The sequence below is a fragment of the Aspergillus campestris genome (assembly GCF_002847485.1).
Source record: "Aspergillus campestris IBT 28561 chromosome Unknown P168scaffold_5, whole genome shotgun sequence".
NCBI lineage: Eukaryota > Fungi > Ascomycota > Eurotiomycetes > Eurotiales > Aspergillaceae > Aspergillus > Aspergillus campestris.
Window position 1 is genome coordinate 450,558 of NW_020194340.1, and position 26,639 is coordinate 477,196.

Sequence of the window (26,639 nt, forward strand, 5' to 3'; positions counted from 1 at the left end):
TGGACTAGTTATCTAGTAGAGGCGGCTCCTGGGGGAGGCAAGGTCTAAACCAGGCCCTAGATTAGACCTTGATTGAGGCAATGACAGCTAGCTAGCGGAAAGAAGATCTCGGCGCGGTTGATGCCCCGAGCGACTTATCACGGCGTCGACTATCAGAGGCCAAGCTTGCGGGGTTGGGCAACAAAGATATTCTATCCAGTTCTTGTATATGGTATGGGGAAATTTTGACACGTTTCTCTTCTATCTAATCCTTTTTTGAGTTTATTCGCCACTGGAATCAGAGTTTAGTACCATGGCCTCATGTACAGCAAAGCTGTTATCCAGTAACCACAGGCGCATCTGGCGCAAATGATAGTCCGACCTGGACCGGCCCGGAATCGCAACCGGGAATCGCCTCGGTGGAAATTTCACCTATGGAGACGAGAGGGGGATCGAATCAATGAAACATCGAAGCTTGCATGCGTGCACGGCTATGTGGGGGGAAACCATCGTTCTAGTCTACCCAGAGAAAGCCAGATCAGATGTCTGTGGGGTGAGGAATGTGTTGACCGCAATTTCGAGGCCTGTTCGCCACCTGGCGTGGCATTCTAGAAAGGCCGCCCCCTCTTCCCCCCACCCGCCTTTCTCTTTTGTACTTTGCCTGAATGTATTTCCTGTCGGGGAATTATATGGACTGGTTGGTTTGTCGATGTTGTAGCGATAATGGCCGCATTGGATATACCGCCGCGCGGGATCCACTGTTCTATGTAGTACATAGTTATCCATTGTATGCACGGTTCAAAGGACATCACATGGTCTGGTTTATGGATTGGACGGTTTTATTCAACGGTACATTCACACGGTGCATGCCAGACTGACAGGAACAAGTTCTCCAACAGCTAGACTGGTAGGAAGTTAGATTGAGTGGCAACTGAGTCAAACGGTTGTGGCACCCGATGGAGCGCGGAGATCAATGAGGTCATATCGGGGTAGGGCTTTGCCCCCTGCTTGGCCAGGCCCGACAATCAATCAATCAACTTGATTGCTGTGGAGGGACTGGACCGGGACCGGACCCGGGAATAGGTCACCGGGTGTGTGAGATACCACGTTCAGCAAGGCGATGAGCGATTGTCATTGATGGACAGATTGACGGTCAAGGTGTGGTGAAGTTGCGATCTGATATTGAGGGGAGGATAGTGTAATTTAGATTGGGTATTATTGCCTATAGTGGCCCTACCTTACCTTGCTCGAGCGTTCGAAACCACCATCGTCGAACGAGCTAGTTTGATCATCGGGATCGGTGAGGGACTACCAGGATTCTTAAATCTAGAATTCAGCTAGGGCTTGGATAGACATTCGTATCAAGAATGCAAGACATCGATCATCCTCCCGCGGTCACCGTTTGTATCACGATACAACGAGTCAACGACCATGTCTCAAATGGACGACGATCCGTCACATACCTGCCTACTAACCTTAGGCACAAGCCCGTAGCCGAAGAAGAAGAAGAACGAATAGCTTCCAGAGCCCACGGCGAGAAAAGTGGCCCAGAGTAATTGGCTTTGGTCAGGCGGCGATATCCCCCTTTGGCGCCTCTATCAAACATGATTGGTATCTAGTGGTGGGGTGGTCTAGCGTCTCCAACTCAATTGCACTGCACTATGACTCTAGACTGCTCCGTGCAGGATTACAGCAACCCCGGGAATCACTATGCAGTGAGGCTAATGGAGGGGCTTAATTACGCGAACGGTTTCTGTGCCCTAATTCTGCTCCCTTAGTTTTACTCCCTAACTCAATCGTGCGGACTAGTTCCGCTGTCTCTTTTGTTTAAGTATCAATTTCATACTATATCGATCGTACTATACCTATCTACCAGTGGCAGATAGACGGTAGTAACTAGTTCTGTAGCTAGATAATTTTGCGTCCGGCGGCCGTTAACAGTAGTCAGTATCAGCACCTCACAGACCCCCGACTAGTCCAAACAACTGGCCTGGCGTTGTGTGGGGGTAAGGTAGGTAGGTAATTGATGGATCGAAAAGAGGGGATTCTGACTGATAGGGCGAGATGAGATCCGGCACGGCGATTGGTAGAAAGCGGCGCTCATGGTGGAATTCAACGCGATGGGACCAGGTTAAGTTTATTTCAGGCTCCAGTTACTTCCAGTATCCAAGTCGTACACCGCTTCTCTCGCACCGCGCCAATCAGAGGCTGTCAAATCCAGGGGAAACTCCAGCCGGATCGTAATTGCACGAGGGTGGGTCGGGATTACTGTAACTCGAGGAGTTCGTGGAGAAACAGTACGACTAGGTAGTAGGTACAATACATCGTAGAATGATACCGCCAGCAAGGCCCATAACCAGTGACCAGTCTGACAGTCAGCCAAAAAAAGCCTCCCTCTCTGCAAGGACAGCGGATTGCAATTCCAAGACAGTGCAGGCAGCAACTCAATCGTCAGTCAGACCCGTGGAACCGGGATGGTTGACCGCAGGGCGAAAACATGGATATCCGATACTCGTTCCCGTCCTTGCTGTCCGCAATCCCTGGTACGTATCCGCCTCAATACGAAACTAAGCAAAAGGGTTAAGGGCCCCCCCGCCCCTCTTTCCAGAATTCGATGGCGCGGGTTATGGAGATTGGAGAATGAAAGAATGGAAATGGAAGCGGAAGCGGGAAAAAAGAAAGAAAGTAATATTATAAAAAAGGAAAAAGAACAGTCCACAGCAATTGTTGGGATGGATCCAGACCACCTTGCTGCGCTTACCCTTGCTGTAATCGGTAATGTATTAAGCTCTTGCTCAATCGGTAACTAAATACGGTAAGTTGAAAGGTCCATCGCCGTCACGACACCGGTGTACACTGTAGGTAGGTAGAAACAACTCCTCATCGCCACCACGCCGCGAACCGCTTCGGTTCGCGCGTGGCAATCCGTAAAAAGGTGTTTCGGATGCTTTTGCCAAAGCATGCATGCAATCATGATTATCTTATGGACTTTTTTCGTCTTTTCTTTTTCTGTTTTGTTGGTCAATATTGTAATTGTTGGTGTTGTTGTTGTTGTTGTTGTTTTTGGACTCGGTCAGACCGATTCCCAACCTGGGGCATCAAATCGCTGATTCAATTCCAGGCATGATGTCAGATTGATAGTGAGATATCGCGATAAATTCCAGTAATCATGACTTTGGTTTAATAGGTAGACACGATGACTTGCACCACAGCTATAGCTAAAAAATGTCAATAACAAGCATCACAAACTACAATAGAATAAAGTAAAATAAAATAAAAAAACTCAGAATTGTGATGGTCAGTGGTTCCAGGTACGTGCGGTGGTTAGGGCGTGATCCGCCGTCACATCTTTTCTAAATCCGTTTGGGTCCTCGACTCCACTTGATGCAGAAACACTTGCAGGACGGCCACGCTCTCGACCAGCACATCGACCGCCTCTTTTGTGGCTCGGGGGTTTTTGTTCATTCTGTTATGACACGAGACGGTAATGAATAGGCTAGTGTATCCAATTGTCAAAGACGATCCTTTGTGGCCTCGGAAAGTCAAAATAAGGTAACAGGGTGGAAATGCAAAAGAGAGAAGGTTCAGGCGAAAAAAATCGAGTAAAATACAAATAAAGATAATAAGGATAGATGGAGGGTGGGGCATCATGAGCTTGAAATTGCTTCGTCATAGTGCAGCCTAAACACCCAATTTCATTTCCATTTTACTTAGTATTGTTATTCAAGTCTCCGACTCGAGGACAGAGCACGATCCCAACAAGGCCGTGCAGGAGCAGCATCCATCATGGATCCATCGCAATGACCTTGTTCAGATACGGGGAGCGTCCAATGAGGGCTCGTGGAGAAGGTGATTCAGTCTTGATCCGTCCAAAAGGCAATGCTGATCATCCGGGAAGGGGCTGTCATGTAAAAAGGAAAAGTGACAGCTCACTCTGAGGGACTGGCGAACGAGGTGAGAATAATACACTTGAGATTACATCTCCACCGAAGAGACCACCATGGAATGGTATAAGAGTGGTGGTAAATAAGGTGAAAGGTCTGCTATAATGATCCACCGGTATTTGATACAGTATTATTCGGTGTTGTCACACAGGATCGAGATAGAGGAGAGTAGTGTCTTGGCGAGGTATAGATGTATGAGTCAAATGGACAGCCAAGCCAGAAAGGGAACTCGTCGCGAATGTGTTCAGGCATTGTATTTGGAAATCAGGCAGACAGATATGTACAACTACATTCCCAAATGAAAAGAAATATAACAATGATCAATAATCAATCAAAGAATAGAAAAGAGACAAGGGATGATGCATGGGGTGTTGGACAACTAGCATCGATGCACGGTGATGCCGTTGAGGAGGCCCGGGGGGAGATAGCTCTGTAGATCTGATTATCTGATGAGGATGACCATGTTATTCCTGTTGAGCATGATTGGTGTCATTTCTATACTATGGAACAATTGGTATGGATGTATTGTATAGTGTCTGACTGTATTATATTGAGCATCGATAATGACCAACAGGAAGAATAATAGAGAATTATAGACAGGTAAACAATAGAGAGAATAGACAATATTTACAAACTCAATAGATAATAGATAATATCTACAGTTCAATAAGAATATATACCAAGGTACACTGAATCGATGGTATAAGATAAGGCAGTCAACTGGGAACCATGGATCATACAGACCCAAGATATATGTCGGTATTCAACCAAATCGCATCCAGTAAAATACATGAACAAAGCACCAACAAAGAATAGGTACTAACTAATCCATAAGTGCCCAAAGAACCAACGAATGAACAAGCCTCCCCGCTGGCTTTTCCCAGCCGCCGCCCTGGTTTGGTTTGGTTTGGTTTGGTTTGGTTTGGTTCGGTTTGATTTGGTCTGGATTTTTCCCCCTCTCGCCTCCCACTCCTCAACCATCAGCGGAACTCCCGACCTCTCTTCACGCCTTTTCTTTCCTCTCTCTCTCACCTCCTTCCTTGGACTTTGGTTGACCTGCTTATTCTTATCCTTATTTGTACAACAATCCTTTTCCTTCCCCCCCCCCCATCCTTATTTCACTCGTTTGTGTTATTATTCTTATCCGCTGGCTTCTTGACCCACTTGGCTCTCGATCCGAGGCCGTAGGGTTCAGCAACAGCAGCAGCAGCAGCAGTTACGACAACCTAAACCGGTTGGTGGTGCCTGACCCGACTGCGTGAATCACCACTGATCGAGATCTCCGCATCTTCAGAACGCACCGCGCCCCCTCTCCCCTCTCCGTCCACAAAACCACACCCATATCTCTCCATTTCCTTCGACATAGTCCTTACTTGCGACTTCAAAACAAAGCGCGACCACCGTCGTCCATTCAAGTCCCCGGAAATTAAACTCTCGAGGCGTTCATTGTGTGTGAGTCGTTGCGCTGTCTTGCGATCTTCTCCGCCAAATCACCCCTCAGCCCCTCTCCGACTCCTTACATGCTTCCCTCCCCCTCTCTCTCCTCCTCCCCCCCCCCCCCGTTATCGAAGTCACACCGCCAGCCGACCACCTCTTTCTTTTGATTGTGCTTTTCTTTTTTAATTTATTCAATTCTTTTTTCCCTTTTGATTTTATTTATTCTGTTTGGATTTTTTGCTTTTTTCCTTTTTATTTGTCTTTCCCTTGTACCTTGGTTCCCAGCCTAGCCTCGTGTGTTTTCTAATATTAGGCTTTGGAATCCGCTGGCCACGGCTGTTTATAATCCACCTCCCCCTGACATCTCCTCCCGACCTCCCCACCCCCCCTCCTCGTTTGAGCTCTCCCGCGGCCCTCTTATATCATGTCGTGATCGCTTTTCTGACCTGTCTTGGCTGTTGAATGATATTAGTCCCGTTTGCTTTACATCCCCACCACAGATAGCCGCCCATCATGGCCTTCAAGAACGGGCTTAGTGAACGCCTCGACGAGCTGCGATTTCCCTCCCCCAGATCGCCTCCGTCCGAATCGACCTTCCCCGGTTATAGTCCTCTGTCTCCTAGCCATTCGAACTTCGTGTCCGCATTTTCGCGCCCCTCGGGCGATGTCCGAGCGAACCTCCAACGTCGATTTACCACGGACTCTAGCAAGCTCTCGTCCTGGAACTACCTAAATCAGGTCGGCAATGTCGGCAATGTCACTCAAGTGCCGGACCCCATAGACCTCCTGTCATCTGTAAGTGTCCTGCAACCGTTATGGTCCATTGCGCCCAACACCAACAAGCCCTGTCGCCCCTTCAATCGCTTGCATTGTAGTTATCAGTTCTCTCACATACCCTCTTATGCGTGACCTCCCTGTTAAATGGGGCAAAGGTCGCCTTTCGCTCTGGTATCCCATATTGTAACAATTGGCGCTGTTGCCTATTGACACCTCAATCCGGTGTCATTGTGAACTTGCCACACCTTGACCTTTCTTTCCCCTCACTCTCACTTCATCGCCTGTTTCATTTCTCGTTTCACCCTTACCTCACTTGCCATTGGCCTCGCACTCCCACGACAATTCAGCTGACCCCATGCCAGTTTGAGAAGAAGCGCCAGCATATAGAGTACATGCGTGAGCAGAAACGCAGGTTCGAAGAAGATATGAAACTCCTGGATCTGCAGCACGAGAGAGAGAAGCATGAAATGGACCAGCTAGCGAAGGATCTCGCCAAAGCGGGCTTGTCGGGCCCGGTCAGCGAGCCAACTACTCCTCCCGAGTATCGTGAGAACCACATTCCGGCTGGATTCACTCGGCCCACCCGCTTCTCGACCTCCAGCGTGACCTCCTCTCCGGGGTTCTTCAACGTCTTTGCGCCTTCCCAGGTGTCTAGCCCTCCAAGCCAGCAGATGAACCACACTTCTTCTCACCCGCCGGCTGGTCGTTTCTCGGTGCACTCGGTGCCTGGGTCTCGTAGAAACTCGGAGAAAGAAGATTTCGGTCCGGAGCCCACTTCTCCATTTCGACCTGGTCCTTCGTGAGTCACCCCTTCATCATATTGTGATTTTTTTTGCCGCCCTTTGTTTCGTCTCCATTCACTGGTGTATTGTATTCCTTCACCGCCTTCCGCGCTTGGCGGCTTACAGCGGACTGTGAATCACTCAAGTGACCCCTGCGGAGAATGCTTGTCCATACCATTGTCCTTTTCTGTTTCACTGACTTTCTGCCAGTATTCACCGCTATTCAATGCCCTCCGCGGGGATGGGCTCTCAGGCACGCCCTAATGTCTCGGGCTTCAATGGTTCCTCCGGCCTGGATTCCTTCAATGCCGCCAAGTATCTCTTCCACAACGAAGACGACACGGGAACTCCCAAGGAAGACGATCGAATTCCTACCCCTGACATCAAGTCCTACCTCAAGATGACCGACCCTGACGAGAAGTTTCCTACTCTGTCCAGAAGAGATGACTCTGGCTTGGTAAGTCCAACTGTATAGACTGAGCCCTACAAGAGACTGACTGGACCTGCAGCTGTCTGCCAACCCCGTTGCTCTTGACCTGGCTAACTCCCGTACTCCCAACCCGGAGACTTGGAACTCGCACAATCGCCACCGGTCTACCCATCAAAGCATGCCGCAGCACTCTTTGAACATGTTCCGTGTTGAGAACGAGAACCAGTCCAACCCGTCCAATGCCTCTCGTCACGCTGCCAGACATTCCCTGGAGAATAACATCCTCTACAGTAGTGAGGGAAGCCAGGAAAGCATGATCACCCCTGCCTCCAGCCGCCCCATGTCTCTCCAGTCCTCCTACTCGACCAATGATCTCCCGACGGTCAAGGGCGATGGCTTCAACCCTGCCATCACACCCCCCAAAACCCATGCTGAGCAATTCCACCATCACAATGCCAGCCTGGGCCGCATCCCTGTGAATGCAGTGAACTCCCGTCCGCAAAAGGATTCGCCTGAGAGGGAGGAACCCAAACTACACACTTCCCGGCCCTCCCAAACCACCCTGCAGGCCAATGCTACGCCCTTTGGTCCCCAACTGACGTCGGCCCCCTCGGGTGCTAGCACCATGTCTCCGACTTCGCTCCCCGCCTTCCAGAACCCGTTCTATGGATATGGCATGCCAGCGTACATGAATAATCAGGTGCCGGTGAACGGCCAGGTGCAGAACTATCCTCCCGCCCCATCTTACGGCGGCTTTCCCCCCTACGGCAACTACCGCCTGGCGGAAAGTCCGGCCAAGGGTGCTGCATCCCGTCGGAACGGGGACAACGAATCTTCCCAGCTGTCGCGCTTTACCAACTACCCCCTTGAGCATTACCAGGGTGAGCTGTACGGCCTTTGCAAGGATCAGCATGGCTGTCGGTATCTGCAGAGGAAGCTCGAGGAGCGTACCCCAGAACACGTCCAGTTGATCTTCGATGAAACTCACGTTCACGTTGTGGAGCTCATGACTGACCCCTTCGGCAACTATCTCTGCCAGAAACTTCTGGAGTACTCTAATGACGAGCAGCGGACTGCTTTGATCAACAATGCCGCTTCCCAACTCGTTAAGATTGCACTGAACCAGCATGGTACCAGAGCTCTGCAGAAAATGATCGAGTTCATCTCCACCCCTGAACAGACCCAGACCGTCATCCGTTCTCTGGAGGATCATGTCGTGGAATTGGTTCAGGATTTGAACGGGAACCATGTCATCCAGAAGTGTCTGAACCGCCTTTCTGCCGAAGATGCCCAGTTCATCTACGACGCCGTTGGGGCCAATTGCGTGGTCGTTGGCACGCACCGTCATGGATGCTGCGTGCTTCAGCGCTGCATTGACCATGCCTCTGGGGACCAGAGAGCTCGCCTGATTGCCCAGATTACCTCCAACGCGTTTGCTCTGGTCCAGGATCCGTTCGGCAATTACGTGGTGCAATATATCTTGGATCTTGCTGAACCTTCCTTCACCGAGCCTCTCTGTCAGACTTTCCGCGGCAACATCCCTGCCCTGTCGAAGCAGAAATTCAGCTCCAATGTCATCGAAAAGTGCCTCCGCACCGCCGACAACCCGGTCCGCCGTCTGATGATTGATGAGATGCTGTCCGGTGCCGAGCTGGAGAAGATGCTGCGTGACTCGTTCGCGAACTATGTCGTGCAGACGGCCATGGATTTCGCGGACGCCGACACTCGGACCAAAATTATCGAATCCGTGCGTCCGATCCTGCCCTCGATCCGCCAGACTCCTCATGGCCGTCGTATCTCCGGGAAGATGATGGCTGCCGAAGGCTCGGGGAGGGGCAATGCCGCGACCAATGGCCAAGTGGATGCCAACGAGATGAACTCGTCCCAGCTCCCGGGACCTCTGCAAGGATCCCAGAAAACGTTCATGTATCAACACACCCCGTTCTCTGTCCCCAGCGTTGGTCCCCAGTTTGGAACCCAGAACTTTGTGCCCGCCACTGGCAACGGTTCTACCGGAAACACCCCCTCGGGCGGGGCTGGTGACAACCCGGGTATTTTTGCTCCTGCTGTTCAGTCGAATGGCAATCTCGGCGCTCAGAGTCAGCTGTACGCTTACTTCTGACCTGTTTCCGCTGCGCCTTGGATCGCCATTTCCTGACCATTGCTTGTACTCATACTGAGATGATGATACGATCTTCATGACTTACGGCCACCTTGAGACGCGCCAGCCGATTGGGGTAATTCCGATTTTGATCTTTTGATATCATAACCAGGATATCTATCTTCGAGCAACCCGTTTTGCATCGTTGTCCTTGGTTCACTTTTTTTGTTCTTCTTTTCTGTTATCTTGACGATTCGATGCAGTTTATGACCAAGACTACCCATCTTGCATATGCCTTGTATTTTTTTTCTCCCTTGTCCTGTCTTTTTCTCGTTTTTGCACCGCTTTGGAAACAAGGCGGATGAAGACGGATGAGATGGATGGTTGTATCCCAAGTTTTCCTTGTTTTCCCCCTTGTGATTTAATTTCTTTTTATTTTTCGGTCTCGCCCCCGGTCCCGGATCGCTCCAAGACCATTGTTTAATACATGCGTCCTTTCTATTAGCCCCCACAGTGTGTTTCTATCTTATTTTATTTCCCCTTTGTCGTTTGGATTGCAGCGAGCTTCCCCGAGCCAGGATCCGGTCATGTGCATCTCACGAAACATCGCGATTCCAAGGTAATTGGGAGATGATCTTTGAGGCACTTACCTTACCTGCGTGCTTGATGATGTGGTTGGTCTCGAATTTTTTGTACCATCTTTTTCTCCATATCTCACATCTTGGGATGTCTCTGGCTGGACGTTTTAACTACTGCCATTTCGCATGGAATTAGGTAGAATAGATGTACCCATAGTTTAGGCAATCAAGTATTTTTAACAAAATCTTCTAAAGAGTCAACAATAGAATAGAGAGCTACGTAGAAAGCAATGCCCATAGAAAAGACATAGTAGCCTTGCCCAGAATCTATGTAGGTGAAGTCACGTGGACAACATGTGACCACGCGCGTCCGCCCCGGAAAAGTTGGCGATAAGACCTCGGCGAGCTCACAGATCCAGTGCGCCGATCACTTTCAAAGCTCAAGCATATATGCTGGAATAGTCGTCCACAGTGAACGCCATATGTTGCCGGCAGAAGTTACGCGGTCATTGAGCCAGCAATGGCCCTGTCGAGAGCTGCAAAGCAGGCAACTTGCCAACCTGCTCGGGGTACGCGATCTCCCGGGCATCTTGTCTCGTCCCCGAAAACCAACCCGATATGTAGCTAACAGCTCATCTGTGATCGGTTAGGATGATTCCCCAAGCCCATCTACGGTAGTCGTCCACGGTATATCGGCAACATGCAAATCGACCATCGTCCGCGCCGTTCTCTCCGCCCTCGACGTGCCGCACGGGATTGTGCGCAGCTCGGAATGTATCACGGGACGGCATCTGTTGACGAAGATATTGTGGGCTGCGCTGGAAGCGTTGGGTTTGAAGAGCGAGTGGGAGACGTTCGGAAAGGGCAGGTGTGAGCATGTTAGTACGCTGGCTGTGCTCTTGGGCCAGTGTCTTGCTTCGAGGCCCGGGAGGAAGTTCGTGCTCGTTTTGGATGGCATCGATAAGCAGCGGGAGGCGCCGTATACTTTGTTGCCTGCTTTGGCGAGGCTGGGGGAGATGGTGAGTTCATTGCTGTTTATGACTTTGGGCTAAATACTAGCACGATGAGTTGTACCGCGGCCGAGTTTGGATGGTTATAGCTGACGTGCTGGCATTCAAGATCCCCTCGCTATGCGTCGTCTTCATCCTCAGCACCACGCCGCGCCCGCTGTTTCTTCACTCCGCCGGTGTTCCTCATATCAACTTCCCTCCGTACACGCGAGTGGAAGCGGCGAAGATTATTCTACACCTGGGCGCTCCGGCCACAGGGCTCGCGGAGGATGTCGCATCCAGGCTCTACCCGCATTTCGTGTACGCCATCTACGACTCGCTAGTCGGGCCTACAGTGGCATCCATACCTAATTTCCGCTCCATATGCGAGAGACTCTGGCCGCAGTTCGTGTCTCCCATCACCGACGGCCAGACACCCCCGGGCAACATCGGGGAGTGGGACTTTGCGCGACTGCTGGTCAAGAACCGGTCTATGTTCCGCCATCAGGGCGAGTCGGCGCTCGTGCACCACATTGTCACAGACGAATCGTCCCTCTCCGGCAACGGCACCACCAAGCTACCTCCAGCAGCCGTTCTAGCTCCATCTCCCCTCCCCACCCTCCCCTACTTCCCAACCCTAATCCTAACATCAGCATACCTCGCCTCCCACATCCCCCAACGCCTCGATACAATCTTCTTCTCCAAATTCTCCTCCTCCTCCCTCTCAGCCCGAAACAAGCGCGCCCACCACCGCCGCCGCCTCAAAGTCCTCTCCCAAGCGCAAGCCGAAGACGCCCGCAACGCAGCAACGGCTTCCTCCTCAACACCCAAAAAGGGCAAACGCACCAAAACCCGCATCACAAAACACACCCTCAACAACGCCTTCGCCACCTCCTCAGCCACAACCTCCGCCGCAGCCGCAGGCATCACAGGCCCCTCCACAATCCTCACAGCAAGACCCTTCCCCCTCGAACGCCTCGTCGCAATCTACCACGCCGTCGACCCCAACCCCCCCTCCAACCCCGTCCGCCTCGCCGCCATGTCGGACGCGATCTACGCTGAGCTGGCTACGCTGCGCCGTCTGCGCCTCGTCGTCCCTGCCGCGGGGCGCGACAGTGGTGGACGCATGGGACTCGGTTCTGGCGGGCTGAGTAGTGGGAATACGTCTGCTGATGCGGGCGAGAAGTGGTGCGTGAATGTCTCGGGGGATTGGATTGGGGAGATGGCGAAGACTGTGGGGGTTGAGGTTGGGGAGTGGTTGGCGGGGGGGTTGGATTAATTTTCTTTTTTCTTGCATGGGATATCATGGATGGTGTTTTCTTTCGATTCTTTTCGATTATTTTCATTGACATTACTCTTCGATATACGGGGGATATAGAACGACATATAATAACCAATGAACAAACCAACTACTAGAAAGAAAATCTCATATCCAATTCCTCCCTTGTGCATATGTAACAGAGTAGGATTGACTATTTACATTCCTGCTATGGTTTATTCCCAATCACCAATTCCACTCATCAACAGTAGCCTGCGAACACACCAGCAAACTTGGCGTCTGCGGACCCTTGAGACACCCATCGCCGGGCTCAAAACATATAGACGAGATGGGTTGCGAGTACTGGTATTTGGAGATGGGGGAGGCGATCTGCTCGCCTGTTGTTAGGGAGAAGAGTTGGATGCGGTTGTCGTCGGATGCTGTTGGTTGGTTTTGTTAGGGGTTGTTGATGATGATGGGATTGAGGTGGGAAGGGTATATGTGACTGACCGCTGGCGAGGAGGCTAAGCTCGGGACAGATGTCGAAGTCGGGGGTGCTGGTGGGGGAGTAGTCTGGGAAAGAGAGGTAGGGTTTTGTGGAGGTGTGTTGTTTGTTGTTTGGTTTGGGGTTCCGTTGGAGGCCGTTGGGTGGGTAGCGGATGTCGTACATTTTGAGCTGGGCTGTTAGTTTGCTATATGGGGATGATGGTATGTGGGGGATGATTTGTTATAGGAGGAAGGGGCTTACAGAGTTCAAACCCGCTACTACAATTCGATATGGATCGACTTTCCGGATCTTTGAGACGGCGTGCGTATGTTGTAGTCGGGTTGCTGTGCCTCCGCTGCGGAGGTCGTGCAGAAAGACTGTTGAGTCTAGGAGACCACCGGCAATCACGTCCGAGGAGAGCCATTCAACGCTGGTGACAAGGGCGTGAGAGGAGTCCATCTTGCGGTGGGTGACTGGTTTGCCTGTCAATACGTCGTTGGCAAATGGTTTCTTGGAAAGAGACCAGTAACTTGCGAATCCTTCAATCGTGTGTAAGCCTTGCGATGTGCCGACTGCGAATCGGGGGGTGGTTCCCTCTGGGCATGCTGCTGAACACCATAGGGAAGGGGTGAGGGCGATGCGAGTTGAGTAAAATGCTGGTTATGGGTTATTGATGAGGTTCAGTGATTGATGTTAGGGGGCAGCATACAAGAAGAAGGCCAGCGATAATCCCCGGCGTCGTCGGGGTCGGGAAGCATTCGTGGTGCCAGGAACGAGTCGCCCCGCGGGCCACTGTCCATTGTGGCTCTTGAAGCATCTCAATAAGAGGTTCAGGAGCTGAGGATGACAATACAAACTCACAGCAGGTAGCCGGTATGGCTTAATGATATCGATGAGATCTAATCCCAGTCAATTCTGCTATTCCACATTCAACAATGCGGGGTAAAGATAGGACGCACCCTGTATGGCTCTTTGAAGAGGACCCGTTCCATGGTCCGGTTGTAGGTCCATTTGCCTTGGTCGCAGTCTGGAAAGCATACCCTTGGACGGTCAGTATGCTCTGTGACCCAATTTCGAAAGGTTTGGCTCACGAGACTGAAGATTCACCACCACGGTGGCCACCTTGATCGGATCAGCAACCAATAGAGAATGACACCGGGGATGAAAGCCGTCTCACTCACTAGCAATCAGGACCCCGGAGCGTCTGTTTCGCAGCAGATGTTTGATGGAGTACTCATCATCTGGCCACGGCTCAAACTGGTGCACTCGATTCCGACGGAACTGGCTTGCGTAGATCAAGCCCCGCTGCTCCAGTCGGAAGCCATTGGACGAGGGCTGATAGCCCAGTTCGCGTATGGCTCCGATGAACGGATGTTCCAGAAAGGCAGCCTTCTTGATCTTCTCTTTGGCAGTCCTTTGGGTGATGAGGACTTTTCTCTGACGTTTCTAGGCGACGTCAGTGGGGTTGCAGACAAGATGGATCTCGTGTTGAGATGCAGGTTACAACCTCGTGTTCTTTACGTTTCCGCTTGACGGCGTCTTTGGAGTAATTAGATCCAGGGGCGGATTTATGGCTCGCCTCAACCTTGAAATACTTTTTCTTTTCGGGATCTAGACGGTATTAATGGGTCAAGCCACGGCTTAGGTTGCATTCGCACACCTACCATAGTAGAATCCAGGAATTTCTCGATTCATGGTCGCTTGGCAGCCGTCAGAGTGGCCGAGACTAGGGGAAGCTAGATATAGCTTTGTTGAGTATAGACAGATATAGATTCATGGAGGGTCTGGGCGTGACAGATGCCTAAGATATGCGTGCTGTGCAATATGTATAGTGGTAGTACGCTGTAGTCGCAATCGTGAACGGGCGATGCGATCATGCAGCAACCCAGCGAGTCAATAGATGATCAATCTGACAATTCTATAGGTCTCATGGGATGTTCAGTTCAAAATGGTGTAAATCAGAGGAACATGGTGAGATCTGACCCATCGTCCATGTCAAACAAAGGCGGAAGGTGGATGGATGGATTGGCGACGATGCTTGGCGCGTGGGCGAGTTTTGCCGATGACGTCTCTGCTTATCTCAGCATATCTTTTGGGATATCTACATCTACAACTCCTACTCAACAGGTACTGCAGGTGGTTTATGTCTTGACTCTACTTTCATCTCTCGGTTAGATCCAGATAGCTTGTCGATATTGCATGAGGTTTTGACTTTTACATAAGATACCAATCCGTCCCTCTTACCATCATGGGTGATACAAAGACAGCATGATACTACTATATATCACCAGTAGTATCATTGTCTGATATCCCATCTTCACAAAGGCAGCAGGTACGATCCCTCTTCCTTCTTCATTTGGGAGTCGTACCTCACTCTCCTCTCTGCACTTTCCTGTCTAATTGACAACAGCGGCTATTATCCCGGTCACAATGCTGTCATGGCTTTATCTCTCAGTCAATAGAAGACCTCGCCCACTGGGTATATACTATCAAATAGATCTACAAGCAAGTATACATCCACTTGACATCAATTCGTGACCCCTCTGGTAATCGTCATGCCGATCAGATCTTTTCCGACCCTGAACAGGGTCTTGTCCGCCTCTGGAACCAAACAAGACGACAAGCCGAAGGAGACCACCGCAAACAGAAAGTCATATCCGTCGAGCTCGGTGTACGAGTTCAAAGAAGAGGATGGAGAGTCCCAAGATGAGAAGGACGTGGATATTGACGCCCTGATCGAGGATCTCAAGTCTCTCGACGGTCAGAGTGATGTCGATGACGATAGGCTAAGCCAACCGGGGGGCCTTCTTCAAGTGCCAGAGGAAATAATTCAAACGAACCCAAACACCGGTCTCACGGAGGAGGAGGTCCTTCTTCGACGGAAGAAGTATGGCTGCAATAGAATGAAGGAGGAAAAAACAAACCTGTTCCTCAAATTTCTATCTTACTTCGTCGGACCAATCCAATTCGTGATGGAGGTGGGTTCTCACTCTCTGAGAATACTTTGGCACCTGGACTGATACACTGACTCTTGCAAACAGGCAGCTGCAATTCTGGCGGCTGGTCTTCGCGATTGGGTAGATTTCGGTGTGATATGCGCTCTTCTGGCCCTCAATGCAGTTGTTGGATTTGTCCAAGAGTATCAGGCCGAGTCCATCGTGGTTGAACTGAAGAAAACCCTGGCACTGACGGCTATGGTCGTGCGAGACGGCAATATAATCGAGGTGGATACAGCAGACGTGGTTCCGGGCGATATCTTGAAAGTAGAAGAGGTATTCCAAATATGCGACCTCCAGTCATGTCCAACAGCTGACCAATATCACCAGGGAACGATCATACCCGCCGACGGTCGACTACTCACCACGTTGACTCTGCAAGTAGATCAGTCCTCCATCACGGGCGAATCCTTCGCTGTTGACAAGACCAAAGGAGATACGTGCTATGCCTCCTCAGCTGTAAAGCGAGGCCACGCGCGCATTGTCGTCACGGCCACGGGAGACAAGACGTTCGTCGGACGTGCTGCTGCATTGGTGAATGCCGCTGCCTCTGGTGCAGGCCACTTTACTGAGGTCCTCAATCAAATTGGGATTGTGCTGCTGGTGCTTGTGGTTCTCACACTCCTCGTTGTCTGGGTATCGTCGTATTACCGCTCAAACGACATCATAACCATCCTTGAATTTACCTTGGCCATCACCATGATCGGTGTACCGGTTGGTCTTCCTGCCGTGGTCACCACCACAATGGCAGTCGGTGCTGCATATTTGGCGAAGAAACAAGCGATTGTTCAGAGATTGTCAGCCATCGAGTCCCTCGCTGGCGTGGAGATCCTTTGTTCCGACAAAACCGGTACCCTAACGAAGAATAAGCTAAAGCTCCATGAACCGTTCACAGTCCCCGGGGTGGACCCTGAAGATCTTATGCTAACCGCCTGCTTGGCTGCTTCTCGGAAGACGAATGGCATCGACGCTATTGACAAAGCATTTCTCAGGGCCTTGCCTAACTATCCTCGAGCCAAATCTCTGCTTTCGCGGTACAAGTTGCTTGAATTTCAACCCTTCGACCCTGTCTCGAAAAAGGTTACCGCTATAGTGCAGTCCCCTCAGGGCGAAAAGATCACTTGCGTCAAAGGAGCTCCACATATTATTCTCGGGGACCTTGAAAACAAGACCTATATCACAGAAACAGTGAAGGTCGCCTACAGGACCCAGGTAGCCGAATTCGCTTCTCGGGGGTTCCGTTCGCTTGGAGTCGCTCGCCAACATGGCAATGGGCTATGGGAACTCCTTGGGATCATGCCCTGTTTTGACCCTCCGCGACACGATACGGCCAAGACTATCAACGAGGCCAAATCTCTTGGACTATCGATTAAGATGCTCACTGGAGATGCCATCGGCATTGCTCGAGAGACGTCCCGTCATCTCGGAATGGGCACCAACGTTTACAACGCGGACCGTCTTGGTCTTGGGGAGGAGGCATCGATGCCAGGGTCTGAAATATACGACTTTGTCGAGGCTGCCGATGGATTTGCGGAAGTATTCCCTCAACATAAGTATAACGTCGTGGATATCCTGCAGCAGCGCGGATACCTGGTAGCGATGACTGGAGACGGCGTCAATGACGCACCATCCCTCAAGAAAGCCGACACTGGGATCGCAGTCGAGGGCTCCTCGGACGCCGCACGCACGGCGGCTGACATTGTCTTTCTGGCTCCTGGACTGTCTGCTATCATCGACGCTCTGAAGACTTCGCGCCAAATATTCCACCGGATGTACGCCTATGTCGTGTACCGGATTGCTCTGTCGCTCCACCTCGAAATCTTTTTGGGTCTATGGATCGCGATCATGAACGAGAGCCTGAACCTGCAGTTGGTCGTCTTCATTGCCATTTTTGCGGATATTGCAACGCTAGCCATTGCCTACGACAAGGCCCCGTATTCGAAAAGTCCCGTGAAATGGAACCTTCCCAAGCTCTGGGGCATGTCTGTCATTCTCGGGATTGTGCTCGCGATCGGGACCTGGGTGACATTGACCACCATGCTAAACAATGGTGAGGAAGGCGGGGTAGTGCAGAATTTTGGAAAACGCGATGAGGTTCTGTTTCTCGAGATCTCCCTGACTGAGAACTGGCTGATCTTCATCACGCGAGCCAATGGACCGTTTTGGTCGTCGGTCCCGTCGTGGCAGTTGACCGCAGCGATCTTAGTGGTGGACCTCATCGCGACCTTTTTCTGCCTCTTTGGATGGTTCGTCGGCGGACGGACTTCAATCGTGGCCGTGGTCCGCATCTGGGTCCTGTCGTTTGGGGTCTTTTCGATCATGGGGGGGCTTTACTACCTTCTGCAGCGTTCCAAGGCATTTGACAATTTGATGCACGGAAAGAGCCCCAAAAGCAAGGTCACGGTGCAGCGCTCGGTGGAAGACTTTCGTAAGTGGTCCGTTGTCTTCGCCATGGCTGATTACTGACTGGGGTAGATGTGAAATTGGAGCAAGAGTCGAGAATGCATGTGAGGAGTTCGCTGGGCGGGACGGTCGCGAAAGGGCCGGTCAAATGAGGGTTTCATTGATTCTACTGGCTCTGGGGGGCGGAAGGGGGGAGACAAGGGAATTTGCTGGTGCTGGATTTATCTTACAAACCGGGGACAGGTAGTATATCGTACTGTATGGATTAGACACTGGCTTATGGCGGATTATCAGGAAGGCTACACAAAGGTTGTATGAGAAACAAGCTATTAAGTAATGAGATACATTATGAGAACCACTAGCTAAGCCGTTCTTTAAATCAATGATTGAGTTGATAGATAGGTAGGTATGTATGTAGATATACATGGTGATGGCAGTAGCAGTAGCAATAGCAGTAAAAGTAGCAGCAGCAGCGGTATGTATGCGTGCATGTATATATGTGGTAGACAGAAGGAAAGAAAAAGAAAAGAAAAAGGAAAGAGAAAAGAGAGGAAGAAAGAAAGAAAAAAAAGGAGAGAGACGTAGAAAGGAGAGAAAGGGAAAAGGAATGGGAAAAAGAAAATGAAAGAAGGAAAATGTAGATAGAAAACGGGGTGATCCATGATCCATCAATGTCAATGTCAATGTCAATATCAATATCAAGAATCCATCGATAATCAACCAGATACAGACAGACAAACAGACAGACAGACATACGACTTCGAATATAAACCAGCAGACACAGCAGACACAGTAAACACAACAAAATCAACAGAAAGGGGGAACAAAACAAAAGAGGAATACAAAACGTTCAAGCAAAACCATGGCTAAACTTGTCTGAAAAAACTATGTGCAGATATAATAGATACTAAGGTAGTAGTAATAGTTAAGTAATTAGGGACAGGACAGGATAGGACAGGATAGGACTTATTGTGCGCATGTAAGAATTAAGATAGCGAGAGATGGGTAGAAAGAGGAGGGAATCAAATGGAGGTAGGGGGGTGATTTGATATAGTTGATTTTGGTTCAGGTTGAAAGGTTAGACTTTCGAGGTGAGGTAGTCGGCGGCCTGGTTTGTCTGTTGTTAGCTTATATTGTTTTACTTGGATTGATTCTCGTTTTTGGGAAGGTATTGTCCCAACAGGTGGAGAAAGAGGGGGGCTAACCTTATCAATATTGTAGTCGAATTTCTCCAACGCAGCGAGTGAATCATCCCGAGGGAAGCCCATACCCGTCAACTTCTGCAGGATCAGGTCGTCCTCAGTGTTGCTCTGCGCCCATCCCGGCTCCTTGGACCTGTCTACAGCCGAAGATCCATTCGGCGCGACGTTGTCCAGCGGGGCGAAGAGGGCTTCCCAGTCGTGGTTCTCCGTCTGGCTACCGCCGGGCGGGGGAGCCGGGGTGGTTGCAGGGGGGCTGGTGCTGCTGGGGTTTTTGTGGAAGGTGGAGAAATCCGGGGTCGCGGCGTTGCTGCCCTGTGCGCCTGCGGCTGCCGCCGCCTGCTGCTGGGCCGGGTTGTCGAACGAAAAGTCGAAGTCCTCGTTGTTCTTCTGGTCCGGGGTGTCGGTGTCGGTGTCGTCGTCGTCGTCTTCCTTGGCTGGCGCAAGGTTCAAACCCGCGAAGGCCGCCTCGAAATCAGGACCCCCGGCTTTGCCGGTGCTGGGCTCGGCGGCGGGGGCCTCCTTGGGCGCTTCGCCGCCGACCACGGGCTCGCCCGTCGCGTGGTCCACGGAATGGGGCGCGTCGGGAGGAGCGGTGGGATCACCGCGGCCGGGTAGGAGGCCGTTGAATTCCGGGGGAGCCTGCCCCGGTTCCGGCGCCCCAACGCTCTGCGTGTAGTTCGGGGGGCTCTGCTGGGCACTGGGCGACGGGGGGAACTGGGGGGACGTGGGCATGGATCCCGGGGTGGGGAATGCGGCCAGCTGCGAGGGCTCGATGGAGTCAGCGGGCTTCGACGTCGGCGCCGGTCCCGACGGCGCTTGGGCCGGGGTGAAATTGTCATCGAAACCCCTCGGGGCCTCGCTGTCTGTGGTCTCCTCGTCGTCGTCAAGCTCCCGGATGGGCGGGAATTCGAACGGAGCGGCCGCCTGGGCGCCATTGGGCTGGCTCCCCTGCTTCATGGACGCAAAGGCTTCGTCGAAATCGTTCTCCTTCTGCGACTGGGTGCGCTGGTGCGCCGGGCCGCCGAAGAGCTCGTCGAAGGTCGGGTCCTTCTTCCCCGGCTGCTTGCCTTCGGCCGTTGTCGGGGACACCGCACGCGCAGCGGCATCCTGGGGAAGACCAGGGACTTCGGGGAAGCGCTGCTTGGATTCTTCCGCCTCATCGAACGGGGAGGCGGCTGAGGTCGGTCCGGCAGCCTCGCTCGGCGCCCCCTGGCTGGCGGTATCCGTGCCGCCCGCCCGACTGGCCGGCGGGGAGGCCATCGTGGAGGAGGTCGGCGTGTGGAGCTCAGTGAGCGGCAGGACGCCCGGGGTCAGCTGCCGGGACTCCGGGGGAGGCGGCGGGGACATGGAAGGGGTCGGGACTCGCGACGTGCTTGGGGACTGGGCGCCGAAGGACGTCGGTGGGGGCGGTGCGCCGGCGGACGGTCCGCCGAAGGACGGTCCAAACAGGCTGTCGAATGCGCGTTGCTGGTCATTCGAGACCTGCGGCGACGGCTGATTCCCGTCACTGGAACCCGTGACGGTGCGTCGGAAGAAGGGGTTTGTGTTCTGGCTGGTGGTCGATTCCGCGGGGCTCGTGACGGGCGGCGGGCTGGCGGCCGTGGGAGCCGCGGGCGTGGCAGCCCGGTCTTCCTCCGGCACCGGCTCCGGTGCCGATTCCGGGGAAGCCTCAGCGATCTCCTCCTGCAGCTTGTCGCGCTCGCCTTCGACCGTCGCGAGCTGCTTCTTGTTGATGGCGACCAGGCCCTTCTGGCGCCGGGCCTCGGAGCGCGCCTTGTCGAGCGCGGGCTTCAGCTGGGCCACCACGGTATTGGCCTGGCGGATCCGCTCCTTTAGGCTGGCGTTCTCCTGGGTGTCGGCGGAGAGGGCCGCGGAGATCTGGTCGTACTGGTTCTGCAGGTCCTGCCGACTCCCGTCCAGGAGGGCAAACTCCTGCTCCAATTTCTTGGTCTCGGTGCGGGAGGCAGTGAGCCGCTCCTCCAGCGCCTTGTACTGCTTGACTTCCTGCTCGTACATGGCCCGAGCCTGTGCAAGGCGGGTCTCAAAGTCCCGCTTCTGCTGCGAGTTCTGCGTCAGATCCTGCTCCGCGGCGGTCCGCTTCGTCTGCACGTTTTGCATCTCGTTCGCCAGCGACCCAATCTGGTTGGAGAGATTGGCCAGCTCCGTGGTCTCACTCGTCAATTTCTTGGACTCCTCGGGGTCGTTGTCGCCCAGCAGATCATCGGCCGGAGGGGGCGGGGACCGGACCGCGGGCGGAGGACCACCCGTCACCTGGGGCTGGAGGCTCTGACCGAAGGAGGAGCTCGGAATGAACGGCTTGAAGGAGGTGGCGGCGGGGGACGGACCCGGCGGGGATGCGCGCGATGGCGACACCGGCGTCTGGAAGACGGAGTTCGAGCCCCCCGTCGACTGCGCGACCTGGGAGGGGGCGGCCGGCACGGCGGGCGCCGGGGCCGAGTCCAGGCCGAACAGGTCATCAGCCGCCGTCCGCGGGGCGGGAGGCGGGGCGGGAACGGAGGCGGGAGCCGGCGGTTGCGCGGGGCCCACCGCCGGCGCGACAAACCCGGAGCCCCGGCGACGCATACTGGGGGGGATCAGGGCAGGGGGCAAGACCTGGGGGATTGGGTCCTTGCCACTGCGCTGCAGACGGACCAGGTACATGGCGACGGCGAACTCATCCTTGGTCAGCTGTCCGTCGGCATCGATGTCCGCGAGATCCCAGATCTGGGCGAGCGTCTCCTCGGGCAGCTGCGCGTTCATGAAGAAGCCCACAGCCTGATCACCGCTGATGGAGCCCAGCTTGGCGGTATCGATCGTCGCGAAGATGCTGTCGAATTGGTTCTTCTCCGCGGGCGTGATGAGCCACTCCCCGCCGGTCGACTGCGCCGAGAGCGGGGAACCAAACTGCTGTCGGTTGATGGGGCTCTGGGTGCGCTGCGGGCCCGTGAATTGCTTGGGGATGGCAGGGACCGGGGGCACGTCGAGGCCAGGTCGCGAGCCCACCGACCCACGAGCGGATCCTCGGCGCGCCGCGGCTTCGTAGAGACCGGGCGGCAGGACTTGCGGGATGCCTCTCATGGCGCCAGATTTGTACGAGGTCAAGAAATGCATGGCGATGATGAATTCGGTCGCATCCAGAGCACCGCGCTGCTTGGTGTCGGCCAGATTCCATATGCGACCCAGGATATCATTCGGCAGCCGGGCGCGTTCAAAGATCTGTTTCGCAATTTCACCTAACATGGAGCGACCGGATCAGTACCACACGTACCGTCCCGTTCCGTTCCGGGAGGTGGGCTTACCTGAGAGGACCCCAGTCCGGGCGACGTCCGACTTGTCGAACAGAGACACGAATTTGTTGACATCCTCGGGGTTCAGGGGAGGGACTCGAATCGGGGCGCCGGCGGCAGGCGGCGGACTGGTGGTGCCGGCCTCACGGGGCGCGGGGGGTACATCAATCACCACGCCGTCGAACCTGGGCAACGGGCCGGCTGGGATAGGAGGACCGGTCAGCGTTTATTATTCTTAAAAAAGGGGAGGTAGAGAGGCCATCGCCCCTGACGAGCACTCACGTTGTAGCGCCAGTTCTTCCGTCGGTGCCTGGCCCGCTTGGGCGTGCCCAATCAAGCGCAAGACAATCCCAAACCCAGAGGGGGTCAACAGACCCCGGTTCTCCCTATCTGCAATCTGCCATATCTGTATACCGTGGGACGCAGCACGTTAGCCTCCGCTCCCCCCCAAGATCGTCGGACACAGACCCTCCCATCTGCGGGGGATATGGGGATGTCCTCGTTGTGATTTCTGATCGGATGAACCTACCAAACCGAGAGTCTCCGGGGCCAACTTGGTCTTCTCGAAGAAGGGAACGGCGACCTCGCCGGTGATGACGCCGAGGTTGGTGGTGTCGGCGGCCTGGAAGAGCTGGTAAAAGGCCCGTTTCTCCTCGGGGGTCAAATTGAGGTTTTGTTGACGCGCTGTAATTGCCAGAGGGCATTCGTTAGATCCGTCTGCATCCGATAGGGAAGATTCCAGCTGTTCTTCTGTTGCGGTGGCAGGGGAGTCGCGGATGTCGTCCCTGAGCCGCTAAACACGGGGGGACGGAGTCCACTCACCAGTGTCAGCCATAATGATCACCTAGGGGGGGGAACAGCGCCTCCCCTCCTTTTCGACGCTCGTGAATTTGAAATCGTGAATTGGGGTTGAGTTGGTCGGTGTTGGGTCGACGGTCGACGTTGGAGGTTACCGGGACGATAGCACGGGCATAGATAGGGCGAGGGGGGAGGGGGTATATGGGGCGGGGAGAGACACGGGAAGAGGGAGATTGGACGAGACGGATGATAGATAGAGTAATTGATGAGACGAAGATGTCGGAGGTAGTGAACCCTACAACAAAAGGTGGGAAAGAGAGGAAGTTGAGAGAGCAATCCAAGAGGGACAGGGAGAGAGAGGAGAGAGCAGGGAGGGAGAGGTGGAAGCTCCTCTGGGGATAAGTGGGTGCCTTAGGTAAGAGACTTGGCCCGGGCGGTCAGTCCCGTTCTTGACCTCCCTATTGCTCTGTTCTTCCAGTATGAGGATCACCACTCTGACCCTCCGAAAAGCGCCATGATTCACAAACTAATACCTCTACAGATACCACTTCTTGGTCTTGGAATATTGTAAATCTAAATGATGGGATTCCCCACGGTGTATTCATGTTCATCCCGTCTCTCCCACAATATGAATCCCACTAATCACAGAACGCAAAACATCGATTACAGAAATAAGAATAACGGAAAAGAAGAAAATGATCAACGAGCGGTAAATTCATCGCGGATTCCAGGGATATTAAAAATATATCAGACAAAGAAATCAGAGTCTTGCTAAGCCAATTTTCTCTCTTCCTATTTGCAAGGGACGCGACGCCCACGATCGATCCCTCGGACCCATTCCGTCTAGGTGGCCCAGTCAGGAGATCGACCCGTCGACGCGGACGCTTAGTACTCGGGCTCCATCTCCTCCTCCAGCGAGTCGCTGGCCACCTCCTCGTAGTCACGCTCCAGGGCCGCGAGATCCTCACGAGCCTCGGAGAACTCACCTTCCTCCATACCCTCACCGACGTACCAGTGGACGAAGGCACGCTTGGAGTACATGAGGTCGAACTTGTGGTCGAGGGCGGACCAGGCCTCGGAGATGGCGGTGGTGTTGGACAGCATGCACCTGTGGAAATTAGCACTGTAACAAGATGAAAGAAAGAGAGAAGGAGAGAAGAAAGAACATACACAGCGCGGTCGAGCTTGGCGAGATCGCCGTTGGGCACGGACTGCGGGGGCTGGTAGCAGATACCGATCTTGAAGCCAGTGGGGCACCAGTCGACGAACTGGATGGTGCGCTTGGTCTTGAGGGTGGCAACGGCGCCGTGGGTGTCCTTGGGGACGACGTCGCCGCGGTAGAGCAGACAGGTGGCCATGTACTTGCCGTTGCGGGGGTCGCACTTGACCATCTGGTTGTTGGGCTCGAAGCAGGCGGTGGTGATCTCGCTGACGGAGTTGGCCTCGTGGGAAGCCTTGTCGGCGGAGATGACGGGGGCGTAGGCCACGAGGGGGAAGTGGATGCGGGGGTAGGGGACCAGGTTGGTCTGGAACTCGTTGAGGTCGACGTTGAGGGAGCCGTCGAAACGCAGGGAGGCGGTGATGGACGAGACGACCTGGGCAATGAGGCGGTTCAGGTTCTCGTAGCTGGGGCGCTCGATGCCGAGGTTACGGCGGCAGATGTCGTAGATGGCCTCGTTGTCGACCATGAAGGAGCAGTCGGAGTGCTCCAGGGTGGTGTGGGTGGTAAGGATGGAGTTGTAGGGCTCGACGACGGAGGTGGCGTTCTGGGGGGCCGGGTAGACGCAGAACTCGAGCTTGGACTTCTTGCCGTAGTCGACGGAGAGACGCTCCATGAGGAGGGCGCCGAAGCCGGAACCGGTACCACCACCGAAGGAGTGGAAGACGAGGAAGCCCTGGAGACCGGCACAGTTGTCGGCGACACGGCGGACCTTGTCGAGGACCTGCTCGATCATCTCCTTGCCCACGGTGTAGTGACCACGGGCGTAGTTGTTGGAGGCATCCTCCTTGCCGGTGATCATGTTCTCGGGGTGGAAAAGGGAGCGGTAGGTGCCGGTGCGGACCTCATCGACCACGTTGGGCTCGAGATCGGCGTAGATGGTGCGAGGGACATATTTGCCCTGGCCTGGAAGGAGTCAATTGGGTTGTTGTTGTTGTGGTGGTGGTTGAAGCCATGTGTGCCATGTGCCATGTGTTATCCATGGTACGTACCAGTCTCGGAGAAGAAAGTGCTGAAGCCATGGTCGGGATCACCCTTCTTGCGTTCCTCGGTCAAGTATCCATCGGGCTAGAATGTGTCAGCTGAATTCCATCATGTGCATTCCGTCGATTGACACATTCTTGGGTCAGGCCGAGTATTGGGCTCTCGACTGGAGATGGCGGTCAAGCCACGAAGCCACGTACCTGGATACCGTGCTCGAGACAGTAGAGCTACCAAAGTCAGTTTCTCATCCTTGAAGACTTCTCCAAACTCTCATGGTATTAATTGATCATACCTCCCAGCAAGAATTGGCGATCTGGCAACCAGCCTGGCCGACTGAGGGGAAGAAAACAATTAGTTACGGAACGGAGACAGACGAGACGGGAGGTCCTCGAAACAAAACAAAAGGAAATAAAGAGGGGAGACGCGTCAACATACCGTTCAAACTAATAACCTCTCTCATGTTGTCGATATGGAATTGGGGAGATTATGGTGGAGAGAAATAGAGGGGAGAGAGAGGAAGGAAGAGAGAGGGAGAGATGAAGAGAAGAGGTAATAACAAACGGTGAGGAAAGTGGGAGGGGAAGGGGAAAAAATAAAATACCCTGAAATGGATCTGTACGGAAGTTTCAGGGGTAAGTCAGATACCTAAACGGGAAGAACAACACCCACCAGAGGAACGGGTGGGAATGGGGCTAAATTACGGGGGAGAAGGGGGGACGAACCAGAGATTATTGTATTGAAATGATTGAGAGGAAAGAGAAGAGAAAAGAGAAAAGAGAAAAGAAAGAAGAAGAGAAGAGGAAAAGAGGAAAAGAAGAGAGAGGTGGATGGGAAAGAGACCAAAACAGACCAAAACAGACACAGAACAAGACTACGAATGACAGCGCACGCCTAAGGCCGCACTACTGGGCGAACCGCTCTCTAGTCGGGCTGATCACGTTCCAGTTGGGTCGCGTTTGGATTGGACGTTGCTGATTGGTCGAGACCG

General features: G+C 53.4%; 8 protein-coding genes across 8 annotated transcripts; 4 read left to right on the forward strand and 4 right to left on the reverse strand.

Moving 5' to 3' along the window:
• The first annotated feature begins 2,874 nt into the window (after positions 1-2,874).
• Positions 2,875-3,195, forward strand: P168DRAFT_138444 (uncharacterized protein). The gene has a single exon (XM_024832742.1). The coding sequence runs from the start codon at positions 2,924-2,926 to the stop codon at positions 3,104-3,106; it is 183 nt and encodes a 60-aa protein (XP_024693350.1). The 5' UTR covers positions 2,875-2,923; the 3' UTR covers positions 3,107-3,195.
• Positions 3,196-3,263: 68 nt separating this feature from the next.
• P168DRAFT_138445 (uncharacterized protein) lies at positions 3,264-3,725 on the reverse strand. The gene has a single exon (XM_024832743.1). The coding sequence runs from the start codon at positions 3,628-3,630 to the stop codon at positions 3,322-3,324; it is 309 nt and encodes a 102-aa protein (XP_024693351.1). The 5' UTR covers positions 3,631-3,725; the 3' UTR covers positions 3,264-3,321.
• Positions 3,726-5,873: 2,148 nt separating this feature from the next.
• P168DRAFT_317807 (putative RNA-binding protein) lies at positions 5,874-9,471 on the forward strand (the record flags this gene model as incomplete). Its single annotated transcript, XM_024840141.1, has 4 exons — positions 5,874-6,155; positions 6,500-6,936; positions 7,130-7,376; positions 7,429-9,471. The coding sequence occupies 4 exons, from the start codon at positions 5,874-5,876 to the stop codon at positions 9,469-9,471; spliced, it is 3,009 nt and encodes a 1,002-aa protein (XP_024693352.1).
• A 1,039-nt stretch (positions 9,472-10,510) lies between these two features.
• P168DRAFT_251565 (origin of replication complex subunit 5 family protein) lies at positions 10,511-12,296 on the forward strand (the record flags this gene model as incomplete). The annotated part of the gene is made up of 3 exons (XM_024834276.1): positions 10,511-10,597; positions 10,679-11,047; positions 11,148-12,296. 3 exons carry the CDS (start codon positions 10,511-10,513, stop codon positions 12,294-12,296), a joined length of 1,605 nt encoding a protein of 534 aa, XP_024693353.1.
• A 146-nt stretch (positions 12,297-12,442) lies between these two features.
• On the reverse strand, positions 12,443-14,770 carry P168DRAFT_310312 (uncharacterized protein). Its single transcript, XM_024839386.1, has 10 exons — positions 14,427-14,770; positions 14,270-14,373; positions 13,944-14,208; positions 13,854-13,884; positions 13,722-13,803; positions 13,624-13,661; positions 13,472-13,569; positions 13,024-13,418; positions 12,786-12,951; positions 12,443-12,715 (listed from the first exon to the last, which is right to left on the reverse strand). Exons 1-10 carry the CDS (start codon positions 14,455-14,457, stop codon positions 12,522-12,524), a joined length of 1,404 nt encoding a protein of 467 aa, XP_024693354.1. The 5' UTR covers positions 14,458-14,770; the 3' UTR covers positions 12,443-12,521.
• Positions 14,771-15,317: 547 nt separating this feature from the next.
• On the forward strand, positions 15,318-18,313 carry P168DRAFT_317810 (plasma-membrane proton-efflux P-type ATPase; the record flags this gene model as incomplete). The annotated part of the gene is made up of 4 exons (XM_024840142.1): positions 15,318-15,740; positions 15,804-16,034; positions 16,089-18,186; positions 18,234-18,313. The coding sequence occupies 4 exons, from the start codon at positions 15,318-15,320 to the stop codon at positions 18,311-18,313; spliced, it is 2,832 nt and encodes a 943-aa protein (XP_024693355.1).
• A 926-nt stretch (positions 18,314-19,239) lies between these two features.
• P168DRAFT_281135 (EF hand domain protein) lies at positions 19,240-23,485 on the reverse strand (the record flags this gene model as incomplete). The annotated part of the gene is made up of 6 exons (XM_024835912.1): positions 19,240-19,269; positions 19,367-22,596; positions 22,663-22,851; positions 22,933-23,056; positions 23,180-23,334; positions 23,473-23,485. 6 exons carry the CDS (start codon positions 23,483-23,485, stop codon positions 19,240-19,242), a joined length of 3,741 nt encoding a protein of 1,246 aa, XP_024693356.1.
• A 534-nt stretch (positions 23,486-24,019) lies between these two features.
• Positions 24,020-26,476, reverse strand: P168DRAFT_289620 (tubulin alpha chain). Its single transcript, XM_024837040.1, has 6 exons — positions 26,087-26,476; positions 25,944-25,984; positions 25,852-25,878; positions 25,660-25,735; positions 24,619-25,573; positions 24,020-24,556 (listed from the first exon to the last, which is right to left on the reverse strand). The coding sequence occupies exons 1-6, from the start codon at positions 26,109-26,111 to the stop codon at positions 24,334-24,336; spliced, it is 1,347 nt and encodes a 448-aa protein (XP_024693357.1). The 5' UTR covers positions 26,112-26,476; the 3' UTR covers positions 24,020-24,333.
• Between the last annotated feature and the right edge of the window lie 163 nt (positions 26,477-26,639).

Bases quoted from the DNA above. Each gene is read 5' to 3' on its own strand.
- P168DRAFT_138444 (XM_024832742.1), top strand. From the start codon at position 2,924: ATGCTTTTGCCAAAGCATGCATGCAATCATGATTATCTTATGGACTTT.
- P168DRAFT_138445 (XM_024832743.1), bottom strand. From the start codon at position 3,630: ATGATGCCCCACCCTCCATCTATCCTTATTATCTTTATTTGTATTTTA.
- P168DRAFT_310312 (XM_024839386.1), bottom strand. From the start codon at position 14,457: ATGAATCGAGAAATTCCTGGATTCTACTATG. The intron at 14,374-14,426 runs GTAGGTGTGCGA...AATACCGTCTAG, and splicing joins AATTCCTGGATTCTACTATG to ATCCCGAAAAGAAAAAGTAT. The intron at 13,662-13,721 runs GTGCGTCCTATC...GACTGGGATTAG, and splicing joins TCTTCAAAGAGCCATACAGG to ATCTCATCGATATCATTAAG.
- P168DRAFT_289620 (XM_024837040.1), bottom strand. From the start codon at position 26,111: ATGAGAGAGGTTATTAGTTTGAACG. The intron at 25,879-25,943 runs GTATGATCAATT...TGACTTTGGTAG, and splicing joins TCGCCAATTCTTGCTGGGAG to CTCTACTGTCTCGAGCACGG. The intron at 24,557-24,618 runs GTATGTTCTTTC...TAATTTCCACAG, and splicing joins GCCAAGCTCGACCGCGCTGT to GTGCATGCTGTCCAACACCA.